A 16,314-nucleotide genomic window follows, 5' to 3' on the forward strand; every position below is an offset into this window, starting at 1 on the left:
ACCAGGGGCGAGACCCCAGCGGCGCTCTGCTTTGGGACAGCACAGTAACTCAGCAGGCCTTGCTGAACGAGGAGGGCGAGCAGCATCCCTGAGGGTGAGGGGGGCTACGGCAAGACTGGGGCACAATGGGGGCGCCCGCATCTGCCCGGGCAGCGGGCACACGAGCGAGCTGAGCCCCGAGCGGCGGCCTGGGCATGGGCTTGGGCAGCCGGTGGATTGCCGCCAGGGCCTGCAGCAGAAACCCCACTTCCTCCCCGGTGCTCCCCTCACGTGAACACAGCCCGGTTTACCACACGCGTAACGTGGGCGCTTACTTTTTAAAAAGCCTTAGAGGTGTGTCACTTGCTTTCTTAGAAAACCAGGAGACTTTAGGGTAACCCAGCCCCGAGTGCTCACAGCCTCGTCCCCATCAGAAGACACTGCTGCCTTTATCCTGGGGCCTGGCAGCCGGGCCAGCCTGGGAACATGGCCACCACGCCGCAGGGACGGTGGCTCCCAGTGACCCCGCGGCCCTTTCTCACAGCTGCTGCCAGAGGAGCGGGTTCCGGAGCCCCAGCCTCGGAGGGAGACCCTGCTCGGCTCGCACCCGACGGTCGTCCAGAGTGGGCCACCTCTGCTGCCTCCCGCCTGCTGGGAACTGCAGGGCCCGACCCTTCCGCAGTCCCAGGGCCGCCTCTGCCCCCGGCTCTGCCCTCCGCCCCTCCGCCTCTAACTCCCTTCTTCCCCCTGCCCCCTCCGCCCTCTGCCCCATGTCCAGGACTCCACCTTGGGTGCGGCCCAGCTCCGCGCGGAGCCTGTTCCCCATCTCCAGGAGCTGCTCCTTCTCCTGGCGGAGGCTGACGATGGTCCTGGCTGCCTCCCTCAGTTTCCTCTGGAGCTGGTGCGCGGGTGGGCCCTGCGGGTGCTGCGTCCCGGGCCCGCGGGAGACGGGGACATCCCCCCGAGCCACGGGCTCTCCATCCGTGGGGCCCTGCGGACAAAGACTCACTCAGTGGGCGGCCGCCTGCAAGGCTCCGATGCAGCAAGGACGGACCCCGAGGGACCCTTCCTTTCCAGAGCCCCACTGCAGCGCCGCCCCCGCCCTGCCCCAGCTCCCAGGCACCTCCCAGCCGGGCACAGCTGCCCCCTCACCCCCAGTGCCCTCCGTGAGCCCTGACCCCAGCTGTTTCCGGCTGCCGCCCCCTTTGCCTCTTTAAGTCACACCAGTGAGAGGTCAATGGCACCCCTGGTGCTCGGTTTTGCCATCAGAACTGCCTCCAGGGACCTGCCCTGCACCCCCATCTTCTGCGGCCGGTACCCCACTCCTCCTCCCTGCCCCCACCTTCGGCTAGTGTGCCATTAGGGCACCCCGAACCCCCTGCAGGTTCTGAAAACCACAGAACACCAAGATCTAAGAACAAATTCACTCTTCAAAGAAGGACCCTGGGGTGGGTCCTATGACCAAGGAGCCCCACACCTGCTCCCAGGCTTGGGGAGGGTTCTGGCCAGCGGGGGAGGTGGGGGTCTGTGCTCCCCGTCCCAGCCCCTGCAGCGGCCTCTTGGCGTCGGTTTCTGGCTGAACTCTTTGGCCCATCTCGCGCCCCCCCAAGCCCCCCACAGATAGTGGTGGCCCCTTCCGGCCAGCTGCCCTGGGGCCCCGAGCCAGCTCCCACCCTCGAGGCCCACTGGCGGCCTAACCCCAGGGGAAGCTGTGGAAACATCCTAAAATGGGGGTCCAGGTCTCCTGGGCAGGCACGGGCCTCTCTTGGGCCAGGGCACAGGGGGCTCTTAGAAGATCAGCCTGCGGCCGGCCCGCCCCATCACCCCTCCACCCAGGTCCTTGTCTGTCCTTCTTCAGGATCAGGAATCCCGCCTGCAGGGGCCCCTGCACGTGCCAAGGACCACCCTGCTTCCCCGAGTCCTTCAGTCCAGAGCATCCCCTTTCCTTGCCCCCCCCGACAGTGACACTCGAGGAGCCCTAGCGACGGGAGACAGGTCCCTGTGTGGATGGCGAGCCCGGAGCCTCTCCGCTGGAAAGTGGGGATTTTCTCCCCAATCAGTAAGTTGGTGTGCAGGGAACCAGGTGGACTTCGTCCCCAGTTCCTAGGAGCTGCCACCAGCCCTCTGGGATTCCCCAAGGACTGTCTGTAGCTCATGGTGGGCCGTTCACGCGGACGCCAGTGGGGAACTGGGAGCCAGGACAGGAGCAGCGGTGGGGGGGGGGGGCTGGGGAAGGAGTTCAGCCAGGCGGGCAGCCCCCGTGCAGCCTCGTGGGCACTGAGGCAGACCCATCCCATGTCCCTCCTTTTGGCTCCTCCGATTTCTATCGTTTTGCTGGAGTGACCCTGCAATTGTAAACTTAGAGCTTTCAGTGAGCTCGGAGCCTTCCGGTGAACTCTCAAACCCCAGGGGGTGGTGGGAGCCCCTGGGCCCCTGCCCTGCTTCCGGGGGTTGCAGCCGGGCCTGCAGTACCGTGGATGCAACAGAAGCTGCTGGAGCCGTGGGCAGGGGGTCAGCTGCTTGTCTGCGCCAAGGGATTTGGGGGGCGGTGCTGCGGGCCCCTGACACATCCCGACTCTGATTCAGTCTCCAGGACTGGGTTCCTTTTCTATTCGCCACTGATGTCCTAAGACCAGGGGAGCTCCGCATCCTCCTTTAACCCCTACCATCCTGTACCCCGCCCTGGCTCTGGGCAGTGGGGCCCCTCACGCTGGAAGCAGCCACCCAGCCCAGGGCCCTGGTGGAGCCGGAAACTGAGAGACCAGGAGCCGGGTCCTGGGTGTGCACGCTGCCTCGCAAGGGGACAGCTGTGCTCTGCACACACATGCTCACACACGCATGTGCACGCGTAAATACCCACAGGCACACACATGTGCACACACGTACACATCAATTTCTCTCTCTCCAAGCCACAAGTTGCCCTGACAACTCAACGCAGTGCTCGGCCTACCGCCTCGTCACCTCCGTGGGCTCAGACGCTGTGCTGGTGGTTTGGGCAGGGCTGTGGTGGGCTGACCAGGGAGGGAATGGCAGAGACGCCCCCTCCCAGCTCGCCAGGACTGCAGGGTGCTCAGCACCGAAGGACCAGGGGGCACCGAGCCTGTGTTCACCCGGGCAGCCCCGGGGGAGAGCCGGGACAGGCAGGCCGCGCACCGCCCGTTCTACCCGCCACCGGAGCACGTGCCTTCATTTCTAAATGCCGCAGGTTTGCATCATCTCTTCCCCCTGCCCTCCACACAAGTGGGGACCGGGTGAGTTATGCCAGGGCTGCTTGGCCGCACGTGAGAATGAGCCCGAGCGGGAAGGGGTCAGCAGGTTTGCTGGGGCAGGGCCGCCCTCGCCGTACAGGACTTCGGGGCAGCCCAGGGGCCGCAGGGAGGGGCTGGGGCTCTGGAGCGGGCACAGGCGCCCTCTGGCATCTTACAGCCCCCGGCACCTGCGCCCCTTCCCAGGCCTGCCTGAGGGTTTGCCTGCGCAAAGCCACAGTGGCCCCTCCTGGTTTCCCTGGAGCAGGGAAAAGCATGGGCCGCGGCTTCTCCTCGGCCGTCACCCCTCAAGGCTGCTGACAGTGGCTCCTGGAGCTGGGCCCCCACTCTGGGCACCCCATTCTGGGCCCCGGGAGGCAGGAGCCACTGCGTGCGGCCTGGGACCTCCCTGCCATTTCGGGCAGACCCTTCCTAGTGCCTGACCCGCTGCAGATGTATAGGCCCCCGGGGGCCGCCAGAGGCTGCGTCTGCAGTCTGTCCTCACAAGGTCTCTGCCGTGGCCGTGGGAACCAAGGAGGCCCGTACACCAGCTCGGGGAGCAGAGGCCACGACACAGACCCGCAGTCTACAGGCATCTCTGGGCAGGGAGTCCTGGCTCATCCGGAGTGATGGAGCAAGACGGCACTTGGTGCCGGACGCCAGACCCCGGCCAGACTCCACGTGTGGGGTGAGCACGGGCGGAGGAGCCAGAGCACCAGCGGCAGGGACGAGCGCCCACCCGGCCTGGGGATCACAGCCCCTCTGAGAGTCTCATGGAGACAGCGGGCCACTCAGGAGACACCTCCATGCAGTTTTGCAGTAAATTCAAGAAGTCAAGGGCCTGTTTCAGAGGAACCGTGGCGGCCCTTTCCAGACACGTGGGGCTCCCACATATGATGGAAAAATGAGGGATTCCCACAGGGGCGGAGGCAGGAGCCTCAGCACCCAGGTTCCGTCTGGAGCCGCGGCTGGAGGGCCGGGGAGGACCCTGAACGGCCATGCGGACAGAGCCCAGGGGCGGGTGGCAGACCCAGGCCCGGGCAGAGCACCCACCTCCCTCCCGAGGGCCTCCGGGGCGCGTGGCTGCTGCCCGCGTGAAGCCGCCTCGCCTTCCTCTCCCGCGGCCCGGAGGTGCTTGTCGAGCTCGGCCACCTGCGTCCGCAGCTCCGAAGCCTCCAGGTGCACCTGCTCCACCGCCCGGGGAAGCTGGCGCCGTACTGCGTCCACGTCCAGGGGCTCCTGCAGCACCTGCGAGCCGTCACACAGAAGGTGGGTCGGCAATGGAGGGGCAGAGTGGGGGGCATCCCTAGAGCCCTGTGTTCTCCGGTCTCTTCCTCTCCAGGTTAACGGGACCCCCAGACAGCCCTGGCAGAGCCCTGTGGCCCCACGGCTGGCAGCTGCAGGGAGGGTCCCAGGTTGCACCCCGAGGCCGAGCATGGGGTGTGAGGACAGGGACACAGGGCCTGAACCCCCCAAGTCGAAACAGCTTTCTCCAGAGCCCTAACCCCAGAGGGAAATGTGCCTCTTGAATACTGAACCCGGCCAGCAGAAGGGGCGGAGTTTTCTATTCTCTCCACGGATGTGGGAAGGTGGGGGGCAGGCGCGAGGAGGGGGTAGGTGACACAGCGGCCACAGGCGCCTCTGACCACGGTCTCCAGGCTGTGTCCCCCAGTCCCGTGACAAGGAAGAAAGGACAGACAGCCGCCCGCCTCACCGCGCCCTCACCGCGCCCTCGTGCTGGCCCCGTGGAAGGCCCAGAGGAGGGAGATCCGTGGAGACAGGAGGCAGCTCAGTGGCTGCCTGGGGCTGGGGAGAGGGAAGGGGGTGATGAGAATGTTCTAAAGCTGTGGTGATGGGGCACATCTCTGCAAATACACGAAACGCCATGTGTCGCCCACCGTAAGCGGGGAGTGCACAGCACGTGGGTAACCTCCACGGGGCGCCACCCGTTCCCAGGGGCCGGGCCCGGGACTCCCGCACACTGGATGACCCATTAGGAATCGAATCCCTCCTCTGCCACCAAATTCAAAAGCTAATTTTAAGCTCCTTAAGGGCAATGTTTGCACAAATCTTAAGTAAAGTTCTAAGGGAGCCAGAGGGAAACGCACAACCAGCATCCTGCCGGCAATCAGGCAGGCCGAGCAGGGGCACCTGGGAGCGGGTCCTGCCGCCCTCCTGGGCCGCGCCCCTTCCCCTCACAGGACAGGAGGCCGGAGAGAGGACGGGACACGGGGGGACGGGCAGGCCCGGGCGAGGACGGGACACGGGGGGACGTGCAGGCCCGGGGAGGACGGGACACGGGGGGACGGGCAGGCCCGGGCGAGGACGGGACACGGGGGGACGGGCAGGCCCGGGCGAGGACGGGACACGGGGGGACGGGCAGGCCCGGGGGAGGACGGGACACGGGGGGGACGGGCAGGCCCGGGGGAGGACGGGACACGGGGGGACGGGCAGGCCCGGGGGAGGACGGGACACGGGGGGGACGGGCAGGCCCGGGCGAGGACGGGACACGGGGGGACGGGCAGGCCCGGGGGAGGACGGGACACGGGGGGACGGGCAGGCCCGGGCGAGGACGGGACACGGGGGGACGGGCAGGCCCGGGGGAGGACGGGACACGGGGGGACGGGCAGGCCCGGGGGAGGACGGGACACGGGGGGGACGGGCAGGCCCGGGGGAGGACGGGACACGGGGGGACGGGCAGGCCCGGGAGAGGACGGGACACGGGGGGACGGGCAGGCCCAGAGAGAAGCTCCGCGCCGCCACCTGACCCACACCTGCTTCTCCTCTACCTTCTGCCGGCCATGTGTGAAATGAACCAGCCACTCCTCAACACCCCTTGCTGAGAAGGAAACTGAGGCACAGACGGGCATGTCTGGGTCCAGGGGCTTTGTGGCACCCACCCCGCAGGCTCTCCAGAGGACCCTGCCTACTCCCCCTTGGGGCCGGCCCTCACCTTCTGTCTGAGCTGTGTCACCAGGACGTTCAGGAGGGTCACCCTGTCACCCAGCTTCCTGATGGCAAGTGTGGTGGCCGCTCCATCACCCCGTGAAGCCGGCCCTGTGGGGAGAGGCCCTGTCAGGCTCCGGGCCTCACCTGCTGACACTCGGGCAGAGGGCCAGCGTGGCTGCTTGAAGGAAGGCTCCAGAATTTAGGTGAAGTGCACAATTTCTTGGTAAAATATAACATCAAAATCACACCCACAAAAGGAAATCTGGACCATTTTATAACTAGGAAAACAAACTGAATTCACAAAATAAGACCTTCCCACCAGGAAATCTCCAGACTCAGGTGGTTTTAAAGTTGAAGTCTACCAACAGACACAAACCCTTTCAGAAAACAAAAATAGGGAACACCTTCCAATGCATTCATGAGGTCAGAATAACCGCAATTCCCAAATCGGACATGAATGTTAGGAGAAAGGAAATTATAGGCCAGTCTTACTCAAGAACACAAATGCAATAATTCTAAATAAGATTAAGAAACAAAATTTCAGCAACACATAAATGAAGAACATATCACCCCATATGTTGAGCTCATTCCAGAAATGCAAAAGCTAATCTAAGCTTCCTGTTCTGGACAAACAGAGAATGCCCCTTCTAATCTATTCCTCTCACTATTTACAGCTCAACACCGGACAAAATACACAAAGCACTCTTGGAAGATTCTGCAAGGTGAGGAAAAGCAGGGCTGGGTACCTCGGGGTTCCAGGGACCAACGGCAGTGAGTTCCTTGTCTTGGCTCTGTGTCTGCTGGCCAGAGCACTATGGCAGCCCACACCCAGCCATGGCCCAGCCACGGCCCAGCCCATGTGTTCTAGTTTGCTAATGCTGCCGGAATGCAAAACACCAGAGAAGGACTGGCTTTTATAAAGGGGGTTCAATTGGTTACACAGTTACAGTCTTAAGGCCATAAAGTGTCCAAGGTAACACATCAGCAGTCCGGCACCTTCACTGGAGGATGGCCAATGGTGTCCAGAAAACCTCTGTTAGCTGGGAAGGCACGTGGCTGGCATCTGCTCTGGAGTTCTGGTTTCAAAATGGCTTTCTCCCAGGACGTTCCTCTCTAGGCTGCAGTTCCTCAAAAATGTCACTCTCAGTTGCTCTTGGGTTGTTTGTACTTTCTTGCCTTCTCCGGAGCAAAAGTCTGCTTTCAACGGCCGTCTTCAAACTGTCTCTCATCTGCAGCTCCTCTCTCAGCTTCTGTGCATTCTACAAAGTGTCCCTCTTGGCTATAGCTCCTCTTCAAAATGTCACTCTCAGTTGCTCTTCAAAATGTCACTCACAGCTGCACTGAGTTCCTTTTGTTTGTCGGCTCATTTATATGGCTCCAGTGATTTAATTCAGACCCACCGTGAATGGATGGGGTAACACCTCCGTGGAAATTATCCAATCAGAGTCATCACCCACAGCGGGGTGGGGCACATCCCCATGGAAACACTCAAAGAATTACAATCTAATCAACACTGATAACGTCTGCCCGCACGAGATTACATCAGAGACAATGGCCTTCGGGGGACATAATACATTCAAACCGGCACAGCATGGCACAGCCACGGCCTAGTCCACAGCCCAGTCCACAGCCCAACCCACGGCATAGCCAGGTCCAGCCATGGCACAGCCATTGAGCACAGACAGAAAAAAGGGCCCAGCAAAGTCTGCTCTGTGGAGTCAGAGGACCTGGAAAAGGAGGCCCTGCAGGATGGAGCTGCCTGGCTATACCCTCCTACTCCAGACAGACACGGCTGCCCCCATGCTGCAGAGGCGGGGGAGGAACCCATCCAGCATGCCTGCCCCACCCCGTCCTGCACAACGTGACGTGGGGGGATTAGAGAGGAGGGAGGAGTGTACAGAGCCCCTGAGGATGCCATGTGTGAAACCGGATCCACATGGCAACACTCTGAGAACCAGCCCATGGTGTGGACACCACAGAGGGCAGGCCAGAAAAACATGACAAAGCTTGGAAAAATGAACAGACACTCAAACCACAGCTTGAAGAAAGCGGGCCCTGTACAGTGCACCTAAGCAGGCTGACTGCTGGTAACACAGAGGAGTGAAAGGAGAACGAGAATTTCATAGCTCATACTCAAATGTCTCGGAAACAATCCACAACAGCTCATCATAACAACCACCAGGGAAATCTCTACCCGGATGAAAAAAGGCAGCACCAAGATGGCACAGATGGTGGGATTATCTGACAAGGATTTTAAGCAGCGATCACAAAAATGCTCCATCCAGCAATTAGTCACTCTTAAAAGAAATGGAAAGATATAAAGTCTCAGCAAAGAAAAAGAAGATATAATGAATCAAATGGAAATTTTAGAACTGAAAAATACAATATCCAAAGCAACAGTCTGGCTGGAGGAGCTCAACAGCAGCAGACAGTACAGGTGAAAGAATCAGTGAACCTGAAGATGGATCAATAGAAATGGTCTAATCTGAACAGAGAGAAAACAGACAGGAAAAAAATAAAGAACAGAGCCACAGGGACCTGCGAGACAATAACAAAAGGTAACATTTCCCTCTGGAGAGGGGAAAAGAGTGCAGAGCTGAAAAAGTATTTCTAAGGAGAATGGCTGCAAATGCCCCAAGTTTGGCAAAAGACACAAACCTTCAGATTCAAGAAGCTGAGTGAATGCCAAACAGCATGAACCAAAGGAGTCTATTCCCAGAAACATCATCATAAACCCCTAAAGCTACAGGCAATCTTGGGAAGGATTTCACACAGGGAGAAGCGCTTTCTGAACGGCAGCGCGTTTCTCATCAGAAACGACCAACTGGCTTCTCATTTGTGGGCATGATATTTTTCAAGGGCTAAAAGCAAAGAACTATCAACTCAGAATCCCATGTCCAGTGGCAGTATTCTCCAGGAATGAAGGTAACTTAAATACATCCTCAGTTACAGGAAAACTAAGGGAATTTGCCACCTATAGGCCTGTTCTAAAAGAACTGCTGAAGGAAGTGCTTCAGGCAGAAGACAAATGGGAACAAATAGAAACCCGGAATATCAGGAACGAAGAGAGAGTGACAGAAAAGGGGTATAAGAGCCTATTCTTCTCCTCTTGAGTTCCTAAAATTGTTTTACAGTTGAAAGCAAAGCTATAACCCACCTGCTGTGGTCCCCACTGTACCGGAGGCGACATCTGAGACACTCTCTCCCCAAGTCAGGAGAAGTGAGGGGCCCGGGTGGGCAGGGCCACCACTCCACGCGAAATCTCACACGCGGACACTGGGAGACTGTGCAAGCCAAGTCAGTGCATTGGCATCCCCAGAGCCACCACACAACAAAACAAAACCAAACAAAAACAACATCAGTAGATACATTCATAAACACTATAGAATTGGAACTTGGGGCTTTCTGCATGATTTTTCTATAAACCCGCAACTGCTCTAATAAAAAATAAATTTTAAAAAGCCAGTATTGAGAAACTAAAAGGGAATACTAAAAAGTGTTCAAGAAACCCACAGAAGGCAGGAAGGAGGAAACAGGGACAAATAAACAGAAGTAACAAACAGAAAACAAAAATTAAATGGCAAATTTAAAACCTCACGTATCAATAATTATATTACATACAAACGGTATAAACATATCAAGTAAAAGAGGTTGTCAGAATGACTTTAAAAATTGATCTAACTATATGTTGCCCACAAGAAATTCACTCCAAACATAGTAGAGATAGGTTAAAAGCAAAAGGAATGAAAAAGATGAACCATGCAAACATAATCAAAAGAGAGCTGGAGTGGCTTAATTTAGAGTGGACAGAGTGGACTTCAGAACCAAGAGCTCTGCCAGAGACAAACGGGGGCACTGCACGCTAACACAAGGGTCAAAGGCTAACACAGCACAAACTGCATAAACATCTAACAGCAAAGCTTTGAAATACGTGAAGCAAAAGCTGACAGAACTCAAAGGACAAACGGACAACTCCACAATCACAGCTGGCACCCTCAACACCCATCCCTCAGTGACTGACAGGCCCACCAAACAGAAAACGGGTGAGGAAACAGAAAAATCAGCCGACAGGATCCCGGCAGCCTCCACGGCCACTCCGCCCAGCAGCAGAAGACATCAGAAAGGCAGACCACACTCCGGGCCATGAGACAAACCGTAACACATTTAAAAGAATTAAAATTATACAAAGTATGTCCTTGACTACACAAAGCCACACAGGAAATCAAAGACAGAAGCAACAGGAAAAGCATCGAACACTTGGAAGTTAACAATCATTATTTAATTCTAAATAATCCACAGGTCAATGAGGGAGCCTCACTGGAAATAAAAAATGCATTGCACTGAATGAAAATAAAAATGCAAGATGTCAAAATCTGTGGGATGCATCTAAAGCAGTATTTAGAGGAAAATGTATTACACTAAAAGCTTATGGTAGGAAAGAGGAAAGATATCAAACCAGTAGTCTAAGCTTCCATCTCAAGAACCTAGAAAAAGAGAAGGAAACTAAACAGAAAGCAAGCAGAATGAAAGAATAAAGGTAGAAGAAATCAATGACGCTGAAAACAGAAAAACAATAGAAGAACTCAACCAAACCAAAAGCTAGTTCCATGAAAAGATCAGTAAAATGGATAAATCTCCAGCAAGATTTATAGAGAGTAAAAAAGAGAAGACACAAATTACCAAAGAGGAATGAAAGGATGAAACAGCACTGTCGACCACAGAGACAGCTAACGATCATGAGGGAAAACTATGAGCAAGTTCACACACGTGAAGTCCCACAGCCTGGAGGAAGTGGACCAGGTCCCAAAGCCCACAGACCACCGCAACTCACCCAAACTGAAACAGACTATTTAAACAGTGCTCTGTCTTTTTCTCTAATTGCATTCACAGTTCAAATTTCTTGAAAGATATCTTCAGGCCCAGATGGTTTCATTGGCAAATTCTACAAATATTTATAGAAAAAATAATACCAAATTCTATACAACCTTTTTCAGAAAACAGAACACTTTCCAACTCATTCTATGAGGACAAAATCATCCTGATACCAAACCAGACAAAGATGGTACAAAAAAAAGGAAAACTACAGCCCAACATCCCTCAGGGAGATGTACACAAAAATCCCCAATAAAATATTAGCAAATCGAATTCAGCAAAATATAAAAAGAATTATACACCATGACCGAGAGGAGCTTATTCCAAGAATGCAAGGCTTGTTCAATATTCAAAAATGTAATCCCCCATATTAACTGTCTAAAAATGAAAAATCACTCGATCCTATCAATTGATACAGAAAAAGCATCTGACAAATTCAACACCCATCATGAAAACTAGGAACAGCTGGAAACTTCAAACAGAAAAAGGGCCTCTATGAAAAACCTACATCGAACATTATATCAACAGTGGGAGAACAAAACCCTTCCCCTAAGGCAAGTCATCAGCTCCTGCCACGCTCACTGAGCACGGAACTCGAAGAGCCACCCGGTGAAAAAGGGAGGAAAGGGGACTCAGAGGCCGATATATTAGAAAGGAAGAAATAAAATCGCCCCTTTCTGCAGATGGCATGATCCCAAAGAATCTACCAAAATCCTTAAAAGAAGGGTCAAGGGTGAAGGATTTAAAGCCACCATACAAAAACCACTCATAACTTCTGGGAAGATGGCGGATTAGGAGAGACAGAGCAAAATTCTCTTCTACGAAAAACACTAGATAAAGGACAGAAAGCGCTCCAGAACAGCTCCAGGGTTGCACCGGCTGGGCAGGGACTTCCACACCCACAGTGAGTGTGCACGTGGAGAAGCCGAGAGACTGCTTCTAAGACTGGTGAGTCTTCGGCCCGTAACGCCGCCAGGGAACGGGCGGTTGGAGCTGCCAACAAGCCTGGAGGGGAGCAGCCTTCCACACCTCCGGCACCCTCCTCAGCACTTGGCTCGGGTGACAACTCTTTGCAGCCCCATGGCCAAGAGCCCCCATGCCAGGGACGGGCGGTTGGAGCAGGCAGACGAGTGTGGAAGGGGGCAGATTTCCACGCCCTGTGCAGCTGGGTGGGGAGATGACTCATCACAGCCCCGGGGCTGAGAGCTTCCTTGAGGGAATTCGGGATTCGGTGGCTGTACCAGTTTGGATATATCATGTTCCGCAGAAAAAGCCATTATCTTTTAACACAATCTTGTGGGGGCAGATGTATTAGTATTGATTAGGTTGGAATCTTAGGATTAGGTTGTTTCCATGGAGATGCGACCCAGCCAACTGTAGGTGATAACTGATTGGATAATTTCCATGGAGGTGTGGCCTCACCCACTCAGCGTAGCCCTTGATTACTTTACTAGAGCACTACATAAGAGCTCGGACAGAAGGAGCTTCCTGCTGCAGCTGAGACAGACATTTTGAAGACAGCTGTTGAAGCTGACACTGATATTTTGGAGAACGCCATTTTGAGAAGCATCCCAGGAGCAGGCAGACGCCAGCCACGTGCCTTCCCAGCTAACAGTTTTCCAGACACCATTGGTGTTCTTCAGTGAAGGCACCCTCCTGTTGATACCTTTGTTTGAACATTTGCATGGCCATAAGACTGTAACTTTGCAACCAAATAACCCCCTTTATAAAAGCCAATCCATCTCCGGTGTTTTGCATGACGGCAGCATTTAGCAAACCAAAGCAGTGGCCTTGTGACAGCATCCACCCTTCCTCCATGGAAGCCTGTGGCGTGCACAGCCTAGGGGCTAGGGTGGCACACGGAAGTGCCAGGAGACATCCCCCAACCCCAGATACACGCAGGCGCACAGCAGACGGACTGGGGAGCATTTGAGCTGGAAGGTGAGATGTGCAGCCCTGCAGCCCCAGAGTGCTCCACCTACAGCCCTGGGAACAGCCAGGACCACTGTGCCATGGAGCAGACTCCCTGCCAAACTGCACAGGGCAACCCCCACCCACAGGGCTGCCGGTCCCCAGTGCACACGGAAAATTGGTGCACTGATTGGACCTCCACGTGGTTTGCATCCCCACTCAGGGCATAGATGAAGTTGGGGAGAACTGGCTTGATGGCAAGAGATGGCTCTGGAGCGCCACCTGCTGACAGGTCAGGGAAAGTGCACTCCACCGAGCTGTAGCTCTGCCAAATTATGGATAAATGTTCAAAGAATCCTGCATATACTAAAAGTACCCTGTCAAGATAAGCAAATACCAAGAGGCCAAAAACAACAGAAAATTATAAAGTATATGAAGAAACCAGAAGATAAGGATAACCCAACACCCAAATTAAAAGCCAGAGGAGACACAGAACTTGGAGCAATTAATCAAAGAAGTTCACACAAACATCAAAGTCATGACTCAGGATATGAAGGACATGAAGAAGACCCTAGAAGAGCATAAAGAAGAATTTGCAAGAGTAAATTAAAAAATAGCACATTTTATGGAAATAAAAGATGTTGATCAAATTAAAAATATTCTTGAGACATAACAGAAGATTTGAAGAGGTAGAAGAACAAATTAGTGAACTTGAGTACAAGGTGATGGATTGTGAAAGCACAAAAGAACAAATGGTGAAAAAATAAAAAAATTTGAAACGGATCACAGGGAAATGATGGACAACATGAAGTGCACAAATATTGGTGTTCCAGAAGGAGAAGAGAAGAGTAAAGGGCTGTGAAGAGTTTTTATAGACACTGTTGGGGAAAACTTCCCAAAACTTTTAAACGACATAAGTATGCAAATCAAAGATGCTCAACATGCTGATTTGGATGTATTATGTCCCCCAAAACTCCATGTTCTTCAATGCAGTCTTGTTGGGGAAGATGTATTAGTGTTGATTAGGTTGGAATACTGGATTAAGTTGTTTCCGTGGAGATGTGCCCTACCCAACTGTAGGTGATGACTCTGATTGGATAGTTTCCATGGAGGTGTGGCCCCGCCCATTCAGGGTGGGCCTTGATTAGTTCACTGGAACCCTACAAAAGCTCAGACAGAAGGAGCTCAGTGCTGCAACCTAGAGAGACATTTTGAAGATGGCTGTTGACAGCTGACGCTTTGGAGAACGCCATATTGAAACACAACCTGGGAGCAAGTGGACACCAACCACGTGCCTTCCCAGCTAACAGAGGTTTTCTGGGTGCCACTGACCATCCTCCAGTGAAGGTGCCCGATGGCTGATGCGTTACCTTGGACACTTTATGTCCTTAAGACTGTAACTGTGTAACCAAATAAACCCCCTTTGTAAAAGCCAATGCATTTCTGGTGTTTGGCAAAACAGCAGCATTAGTAAACTGGAAAACCCAACGAATTCCAAATAGAATAAATCCAAATAAACCCACCCCAAGACATATTCTGATCAGACTGTCAAATGCTGAAGAGAAGGAGAAAGTCCTGAAAGCAGCAAGAGATAAGCAATTCACCACATACCAGGGAAACAACATAAGACGAAGTACTGACTGCTCAGCGGGCACCATGGAGGTGAGAAGGCAGTGGTATGACATATTTAAGATTCTGAAGGAGAAAAATTGCCAGCCAGGAATTCTTTATTCAGCAACGCTCTCCTTCAAAATTGAGGTAAAGTTTAAAATTTTCATAGACAAACAAATGCTGAGAGAATTTGTTAACAAGAGACCTGCCCTACAGGAAATACTTAAAGGGAGCTCTACCAGCTGAGAAAAAAAGAAAGGAGAGAGAGGCCTGGAGAAGGACACAGAACTGAAGAGTATTAGTAAGGGTAACTTAAAGGAAATAGAGAGAGAAGGGAAAAATAGATCTGACAAATAAAAGCCAAAAGATAAGACGGCTGATTCAAGAATTGCCTTTACAGTAATATTGAACGTGAACAGATTAAACTCCCCAATTAAAAGTCATAGATTGGCAGAATGGATTTAAAAATATGAACCATCAATATGCTGTTTATAAGAGACTCATCTTAGACCCTGTGACACAAAGAGATTGAAAGTGAAAGAATAAAAAAACAATATTCCATCCAAGCTATAGCCAAAAGAAAGCAGGGGTAGCAATACTAAATTCAGATAAAATAGACTTTATATGCAAGGATGTCATAAGAGACAAAGAAGGACACTATTATACTAATAAAAGGGACAATTCACCAAGAAAAAACAATCATAAATGTTTATGCACCCAATCGAGGTGCTCCAAAGTACATGAGACAAACATTGACAAAACTGAAAGAAGCAATAGATGTTTCTACAATAATTGAGGGAAACTTCAATACACCACTGTCTCCTATAGATAGAACCACCAGACAGAGGGCCACTAAGGAAATTGAGAACTTAATGTGATAAACGAACTGGACTTAACAGACATATATTCCAGTTCGCTAATGCTGCTGGGATGTAAAACACCAGAAATGGTTCGGCTTTTATAAAAGGGGGTTTATTTGGTTACAAGTTACAGTCTTAAGGGCATAAAGTGTCCAAGGTGAGGCATCAACATTCGGGTACTGTGCTGGTTTGAATGTATTATGTCCCCCAGAAAAAGCCATATTCTTTGATGCAAACTTGTGGGGCAGACATAATAGTGGGGATTCAGTTGGAACGCTTGGATTAGGTTGTTTGCATGGAGATGTGCCCCACCCAACTGCAGATGATAACTGATGGGATATTTCCATGGAGGCGTGGCCCCGCCCATTCAGGGTGGGCCTTGATCAGTGGAGCCATATGAACGTGCTGACTCAAAGAGAAGGAACTCAGTGCAGCTTTCAGTGACGTTTTGAAGAGGAGCAAGCTTGCTAGAGAGGAACGTCCTGGGAGAAAGCCATTTTGAAACCAGAACTTTGGAGCAGACACCAGCCACGTGCCTTCCCAGCTAACAGAGGTTTTCTGGACGCCATTGGCCATCCTCCAGTGAAGGTACCCGATTACTGATGTGTTACCTTGGACACTTTATGGCCTTAAAACTGTAACTGTGTAGCCAAATAAACCACCTTTTTATAAAAGCCAATCCATCTCTGGTGTTTTGCATTCCACAGCATTAGCAAACTAGAACAGGTACCTTCACTGGAGGATAGCCAATGGCGTCCGGAAAACCCCTGTTAGCTGGGAAGGCACGTGGCTGGTGTCTGCTCTGGAGTTCTGGTTTCAAAATGGCTTTCTCCCAGGACATTCCTCTCTAGGCTGCAGTTCCTCAAAAATGTCACTCTCAGTTGCTC

The 16,314-nt window shown here is 53.2% G+C and overlaps 1 protein-coding gene across 9 annotated transcripts in view; it reads right to left on the minus strand.

Annotated features, from left to right (window-relative positions):
* Positions 1–16,314, minus strand: part of CCDC57 (coiled-coil domain containing 57) — a 155,318-nt gene that overhangs the window by 43,877 nt on the left and 95,127 nt on the right. For all 9 annotated transcript variants that reach the window (XM_037810649.1, XM_037810653.1, XM_037810652.1 and 6 more), the window contains 3 exons: positions 6,178–6,281; positions 4,278–4,472; positions 766–970 (listed from right to left, as the gene is read on the minus strand). In XM_037810649.1, coding sequence (XP_037666577.1) covers positions 766–970; positions 4,278–4,472; positions 6,178–6,281 — 504 coding nt within the window. The remainder of the gene's footprint in view (positions 1–765; positions 971–4,277; positions 4,473–6,177; positions 6,282–16,314) is intronic.

Source organism: Choloepus didactylus, chromosome 18 (assembly GCF_015220235.1).
Source record: "Choloepus didactylus isolate mChoDid1 chromosome 18, mChoDid1.pri, whole genome shotgun sequence".
Lineage (NCBI taxonomy): Eukaryota > Metazoa > Chordata > Mammalia > Pilosa > Megalonychidae > Choloepus > Choloepus didactylus.